The 6,688-nt window shown below is 51.6% G+C and overlaps 3 protein-coding genes across 3 annotated transcripts; all 3 read right to left on the bottom strand.

Annotated features, from left to right (window-relative positions):
• Window positions 1-1,936: 1,936 nt before the first annotated feature.
• CORC01_10606 (uncharacterized protein) lies at window positions 1,937-2,402 on the bottom strand (the record flags this gene model as incomplete). Its single annotated transcript, XM_022622233.1, has 2 exons — window positions 1,937-2,015; window positions 2,080-2,402. The coding sequence occupies 2 exons, from the start codon at window positions 2,400-2,402 to the stop codon at window positions 1,937-1,939; spliced, it is 402 nt and encodes a 133-aa protein (XP_022471312.1).
• Window positions 2,403-3,834: 1,432 nt separating this feature from the next.
• CORC01_10605 (pH-response regulator) lies at window positions 3,835-4,604 on the bottom strand (the record flags this gene model as incomplete). The annotated part of the gene is made up of 2 exons (XM_022622232.1): window positions 3,835-4,354; window positions 4,408-4,604. 2 exons carry the CDS (start codon window positions 4,602-4,604, stop codon window positions 3,835-3,837), a joined length of 717 nt encoding a protein of 238 aa, XP_022471311.1.
• A 1,274-nt stretch (window positions 4,605-5,878) lies between these two features.
• CORC01_10604 (uncharacterized protein) lies at window positions 5,879-6,672 on the bottom strand (the record flags this gene model as incomplete). Its single annotated transcript, XM_022622231.1, has 2 exons — window positions 5,879-6,442; window positions 6,508-6,672. The coding sequence occupies 2 exons, from the start codon at window positions 6,670-6,672 to the stop codon at window positions 5,879-5,881; spliced, it is 729 nt and encodes a 242-aa protein (XP_022471310.1).
• Between the last annotated feature and the right edge of the window lie 16 nt (window positions 6,673-6,688).

Below are 6,688 nucleotides of genomic sequence, written 5' to 3'. Positions count from 1 at the left end.
CCCCCAGCTCGGATTCCAGTTTTTGTTGAACGATGTACTTCTTTGCGTATTCATTGAGGCTTCGGAAGCGCCGTAATTCATGTCCAAAAGACGCGATCTGTTTGTAGGCGTGGTGACTATTTTTGAGAAACAGTCCCAAAGCGGATAGAAGCCTCCCTGCCAGCGTTACAACTTCGACAAGCGTGGTCAAGTATTCCAGTGCCATCACTTGCAAAGGAATTGTGACCGCATCTAGTGAAAATGAGGACAATATTTACAAACTTTCTACCATGTCCGACAGAACTTCGATGGTTTAATATACCGCTACGAGGAAGGAGGCTGAAAAGTCAGGCTACGTGGACTTGTAACACACGGAGCTTGATCGCAAGCTGCACTTGTGTTATATGTAGACAGGCGAACCACAGGGGCCAACACCGAGTGGGAATTTTTAGCCTCGCGTGGAGGTTCTTTCAAGTAATTTTCTTCATGCAGGTTGACCAGAAGAAGATGGCGCAAGTATGTCAAAACCTGATATGAGAATGACCAGACCTGACCTGTTGGATCTTCCTTGATTAGCTCAATATCCAGCAAAGAGACTAGTTAAATGCGTTCACTCATGGAGCTTTGGGTGATGGGGGCCAAGAGCAATATATGCCAGTCTGTGGCTGTGCCAGGGCACGAGTTGCCTGTCGATGACAGCGTCCAACCATGTTGGACGATTAAGAAGGCGGCAGCAGCTGCCAAGCAGTTGAGGGAACTTTTGGGATAGATCGATGACTGTTAGTTAGAGTCCATGTGAAAGGACAGTGGCCCAGGCACAGCTTGGGTCTTATACAAGACCATCGATGCTGCCTTGATATTTAGGGGGTAGTAAATAAGGGTGATAAAGGGGAAGAGGAATTAAGGGAACAGGAAGCAATAGCCTCATTCATGACCAACACCGAGACATATCTAGTCTTGCGCTATCTTTGTGGCTTTGATAATGCATTAGAATCACTACTTTAGCAAATCCTCGAAGTCTTTGCTGAGTGACAAATCTACGTACCCATTGACCCTTCGGTGGTTCTTAGCATATGCTGCCGAGATCTCGACTTTGATTACAGCCGTGCCCCAGTTGTCAAAAAGTTAGGCGAGGTAGGTTTCCTCCAGTGTCATGGTAGAGAGTTATCATAAAAATATGCAGTCATACTCCGGCTCCTCTTGGCATGGTGCCATTTGCTGCAAAGTGTAAGGATGTTGCTGCATCTACCTGCGCCCGCGTCTGGCATCATAGGCAGGTGGAATTATGTTGAGGCCAGCCACAGCGTTTAGGGCGCATGGGAAACCCTTCCATTTGCACGTTCATGGAGATAAGATTCTGTGACGACCTTGGGATAGATGCGAAACGGGTCAGCGAGGGGGTAAGACCACAACCACAGAGGCACTGGTCTGCATGTGTTCGGTGCAGCGGTCGCCGCCTCACGTAGCTGCCAAGACCGCCGTAATCAGGCAGAGGCTCGAAAAAACCTCTGGAATGGATAACAAGTGCCCTGAAGTAATCTCGATAAGAGGGTGATATCATGATCGTTGGGCCCTAGAGCGGCGAATATTAGAGAATCAATTTGTCGGTGTCCATATTGTAGCAATAGGCTCGTATAAGAAGAAAGAAACGAGAGCTTCTACCATCAAATGTCTGACCATCTGCACGTCGGGTTGTTATTCGCCCAAAGGTGATTCTTTCCTCTCATCCTCAGAAAGCTATCCCTCCATCCTGTGCGTGGGCCCATATCGTACACTGAGCCTTCATTCTATATCTTCGCTCCTCCAGCAATCTCAAGTGCCTCTTTTGACGCGACGAGCAGAGTTAGCGGCCCTTGAACAGACAGTAACGAAGCTAGATTGGCGTTTCCCAAAGCTAGCCCGTAGGAGCTGGAGGCTAAATTTAGGAGCTGGCATTCTTTCCACCACGATCTTTCCTTTACACCCTAATGAGAGCATCAAGAATGGTGGGATACATTCTGTTGAGAAGCCTCTTCTTCATGGCTTGCAATGGTAATCTGGACATTCAAAATAACATAATTAGTTCACGTGCTCTGGCGTTGTAAAATGACAGCAACATACGAATCTTTTTTGGTGTCAACAGGATCGCACCGGTCGACCGACTGCAGTCCAATGTTGCAGTCCAACCCCAGCATACCAACAGACTCTTCTAGACTCTTGGTGTTCTCTCTCGTTCTCTTCTTCAGCGAATTCCCCTTTCCAAGGGCCCAACAGTGGTCTGGCGTGTGGTCATCCAAGTTCTTATTCAGCCCTTGGATGACCTGACTGCACACAGCAGCATGTTTGATGATGTTGAGCTTGACGTACGGGCTCGTCTTTGGTTTATTGGCAAAAACCTTGGCGCGTTCGATGACGACTTGGAGTTTTTGAAGCTTCGATTTCATGTGATCAACTTTTTTTTGATGGGCGTCGAAACAATTTTCAATGAAGGACTCCAGAGCCACAAGGGCTTGACTGCCAAGGTTCACCAATTCAGCGACGGTGTCGCTAGTGAAACGAGTGCCAGTCATGAAAGGCAAGATGTCTCGAAGACCCGGGATTCAATCTACCTTATGAGGAGTTTCAAAGTAGGAAGTGAAGCTCAGTAGGTGATTCCGCAGCACTTATGCATGAAGAGGATTCGGGGTGGTATTTCGACTAGATTACCTAGGACATGGTATGTGGCAATTGCTATGTACTTATACTACCTTCAGATGAGCATCTCGGGGGTGATCCAGCCAATCTGGAATGAGGCCCGACTTGGGACCTTTGAGGTATTTATGTCCATACTCGTTAGCGATGCTGCACTGTTCGGCCTATAGCCGCCCGCTTGACAGGCAATGGCAATATGCACCCAAATCATGTGAGCCAAAGAATCGGGTTGCAGCATCTATTCCTGGACACCATTCGATGAGAAACTGGCGAACTCAGTTGCCTCACCGGTTGAATGTCATGTGCCAGCCTGCTCTGTGCAGCGTCTGAGGAGTGACATGGGGAATCAAGTCTTGGCCGGGGATAACACATGGGCTTCAGCCAGCCTGATCTAAGGAACTTGAAAGACCGAGAGAAAAGGAAGGGCAAACGTCAGATTCGAAAACGCGCAAAAAAATAGCAAACGAGAGAAGACCCTTGCTTTATGTGGTGGCGGCAAGCCCGTCAGCTGATACGCGGGGTCTCTGCTGGCTGTCTTGCTGCCCAACGAATGGTACGGTACTTTGTTCCTGATACGTAGATACTTAAACTACATGGCAGATTGAGGTATCATCACAGAGTCCGAGGAAGGTGTGGGCTGATACCGATGGAGAGTGAAGAGGTGCCCACGTGAGCTGTGCGTGCCTGGTCTAATCGCAGCGGGGCCGAACTATCGGATCCGGCCGAGGAATCGGGCAAACAAGTCACTTCACCGGGTTGGTAGACTCTGGCGATCCTATCACAGCTTGATGTACGTAAAAGAAGCTGTATCAATCCCAAGGCATCTGTGAATGAAATCAACACCCCTAAATCAATGGACTGTTCCGGTAATTGCCATTCAATCGGAGAAGCTATCATGAGGAAGCACAGTAATGGTGAGAGGTCATTTGTTTAGGTGGTTCATTAGATTTAGTAACAATTATACAAGAAAAAGTCATATCTTGCCGATGCAGGCGTGGTATCATATCTGTGCGTGTTCGTGCAACCCATCACCAGTGAAAGCTCCCAGATTTCCTCCCATTTTACGCCTGCGCTAGATTCATGGGCGCCAGATTCACACACCCTTCATCCTGTGAATCATGCTGTGATTAATAAAAAAAACCAAACAACTGCACACCTGCGACCCGACCCGTCGGTTTGACGAATCTAGTGGCGGCTGCGCTGCCACCAGCGGCGACGGCGGTAGGTGGTGTGGGTGGCAGGAGGGGAGTAGTTGTCGACCTTGGACCGCTGCTGGCGGCGCTTATGAAGGCGGCCGCTGCAGCAGGTGAAGAAGACGATGACGGTGCCGAGGAGCAGGCAGATGGCGGCGGCCAGGAGAGTCCAGAGGGCGACACTGTAGTGGGCGGAGCTGCCGTTGCCATCCCCGTTCACGTTGCGGCGGACGACGGCGAACAAGACCCAGTCGCAGATGAGGGCGACAATGGTGATGATAAAGGCGACGCCGGAGACGAGGGCGGCGAAGAGGGAGCCGAACAAGCCGGCGCCGACGGAGAGGATGAAGGCGATGAAGGAGACGCCTGCGGCGACGGGGTGGAGAACCATCACCCGGGTGAGACCCTCGGCGACATCGGAGGACAGGTTGGAGTACTGGGTGGCATCGGCCTCAGCAATGACATCTGTGGGGGAGTAGCCAATTCTGGAGCGACTGCATTGGTCGGAGCCACTAGGAGGCGAGTTAGTCATTGACCTTGATTCGCTGCATCGTGAATGACTTACTATGAAGAGCCGCCACGGACGCAGTATCCAAAGGTACCAAACGTGATCTCATTGCCGGCGGACGTGTCGCCCAGCTTCACGGTCAAGATTGAGATATTGTGCACCACCGGAGCGGAGATGCTGGTGATGACCAGAAGAATCGTTGCTACGAGTAGCAAAAAGGTACCAAAGTGGTGAATGAAGCCGGTGACAGCCATGTTGACGGTGGACTACGGCCGGGTGGCTAAAGCGTAGTGTGGGTGCTTGGTGTAGAGCTTAGATGTAGGAGACGAGTGGCGATGGAATATTGTTGTGATGAACATGTTCGTCAAAGAGAGGGAGAAGCCGTCCGCATATAAGCACAACCATCTCACAACCCCTGGCTTGGGCCTAGGAAACAGGAATTCGCATGATGTGCTGTGATCTGTGACGGTACCACGCTGTGTACACCGTCCGGGGCCAAGAATGCCGTGTAAGTCAAGGGCCCAAGGCAAGCTAACGAGTGCGACGTCATCAACGTGGCCGAGCCTGGCCCCAGGTTCTCATGGGCCGTGGCTTGGGAATAACATTGGGCGAAAATGAACCCTGGCTTGCGCAAGTATCCCCCGCGCCACGGTTGGTCGGCTCGTCTAGTCGCGTCCAGATTTGTTTAATTGTCGAACAAGCTGGCGGTGGAAAAGGAACGTGGGTTTGGCTCTATCGTGACGTACTATTCAGTATGCGCCGCTGATTGGCCAGGTTCTCGCATCGTAGCCGATCTGGGAAATTGCAGGTCGCCGCTATTCCTTGTTTTTGTGGCTTCGTAATGACGCCACGCCTTGAATGGACCCCGGCACGAAAATCCAACTCCAACGTCAGAGTCTCGATCCTGTGCTCAGCTGACTACTGCCGTATTGCCGTTTAACTATTCCTCTAGCGGGAACACCTGCAGCTCGTCGTCGGGAGGCCAACTGCCTTGCACTGCTAGCGAGGGCCTTGCAAGACACCTTCGTCATCGCCGACAGGCGTCGCAATTCTTGCAATCTGATGTCGGGAGATTTCGAATTAACAGCGGTCGTCTCGTGGTGTTCGCTCCCATGCGACGGCTCAGGGTCTTCCATTCGATGCATCGCCCTGGCCCGCATAATTTTAGGTTAAGCAGCCGAAACTTCAACAGTTCCGTCTGATAATCTGATCCACTCAAGAGGCTTGCTCTGGCCGGGTGCCATCCCATCTCGCCAATGAGCCCTGTGCCAAATAGTCGTCTTCATGGGAATTTTCAGTCCCGGAACGCTTCACCGAGCGCGAAACGCTTTAACTCCGATCAGGCTGTAGTTGTCAGATGTTGCTAGGCTTGGCCACCGGCCGCAACTTTGGTGACTTGCTCTGTACTCAACGCCCAATTGCTGCGAGGATGCCAGCGGGAGTTTGACCCGTGCCTGAGGGATATCGTCTCCAGAGTGTGGGAGTGTGGCATTTGCTGTTGTCGCGAACTGTCGCGAACGGTTGGCGATCAGGGTTGACTTTCTTTGAGATGAAGCAAGCCTTCCATGATGGCAGGCGCCTTCTCCTTTTCCTCTCTTCGCTTGATACGATCAATGATGGCGCGTTTCTTGACATCAATTGACTTCGAGCCGAGGAGAATGTCTTCCCACAGCTGGCCTCTGGCCGACGATTTTGACTGTCCACCATTCTCCCAGTCCGATAAGCCGTCGGCCGTAACATCCTTTGGCAACGATGCTCTCAGTTGCGTAGACATTGTTGTTTCTCGGCGCGAACTTGGCCAGGGGCCATGCAGAGGGTGGGCCTTGATGGCCGCGGAGTGTATGTATGTCGGGGCCGGGAATATGTGCACGGTGAATTCTTTCTTGTCGTTCGTTCCTGGAGCGCCGTTCTCACTTTCTTCGTGATGATTGAGGTTGGAAAAGGGACCGGTCACGGCCGAGCCGGTCAGAAAAGACTTGACGGAACCGTTGGAGCGGGGCGTCGCGAGTTGGTACTTGAGCGGACTCATCTTGGCGAGCTCCTTGACTTTTGATTTGTCGCTGAGAACGGATATGAAGGACGAGTCGTGATTCTAGAAGCGCGATGTGTAAGCGAGAGGACCTCATTTACATCAATTGCCTGCGAGCTGCAACTTACTTCTAGCTTCTTGAAAACCTCAACGTTGGCGAACCTTTGCAGTGAGTGCAGGACAGCGCGTCTCTCGGCGAATCTAGTCGGTTTCGGTACGACGGTGACTTGGATTGTCCGCGCAGCTGCATTGCTGGAAAGACCCTGCAGAACCGAATACCCGTTGTTAGACATGGTGCTGATCGTGTCG

This window comes from Colletotrichum orchidophilum (assembly GCF_001831195.1).
Source record: "Colletotrichum orchidophilum strain IMI 309357 chromosome Unknown Scaffold_106.1, whole genome shotgun sequence".
In the NCBI taxonomy this organism is placed as follows: domain Eukaryota; kingdom Fungi; phylum Ascomycota; class Sordariomycetes; order Glomerellales; family Glomerellaceae; genus Colletotrichum; species Colletotrichum orchidophilum.
The sequence above is the reverse complement of the archived record's forward strand: the minus strand, read 5'-3'. Positions and strand labels throughout refer to the sequence as shown.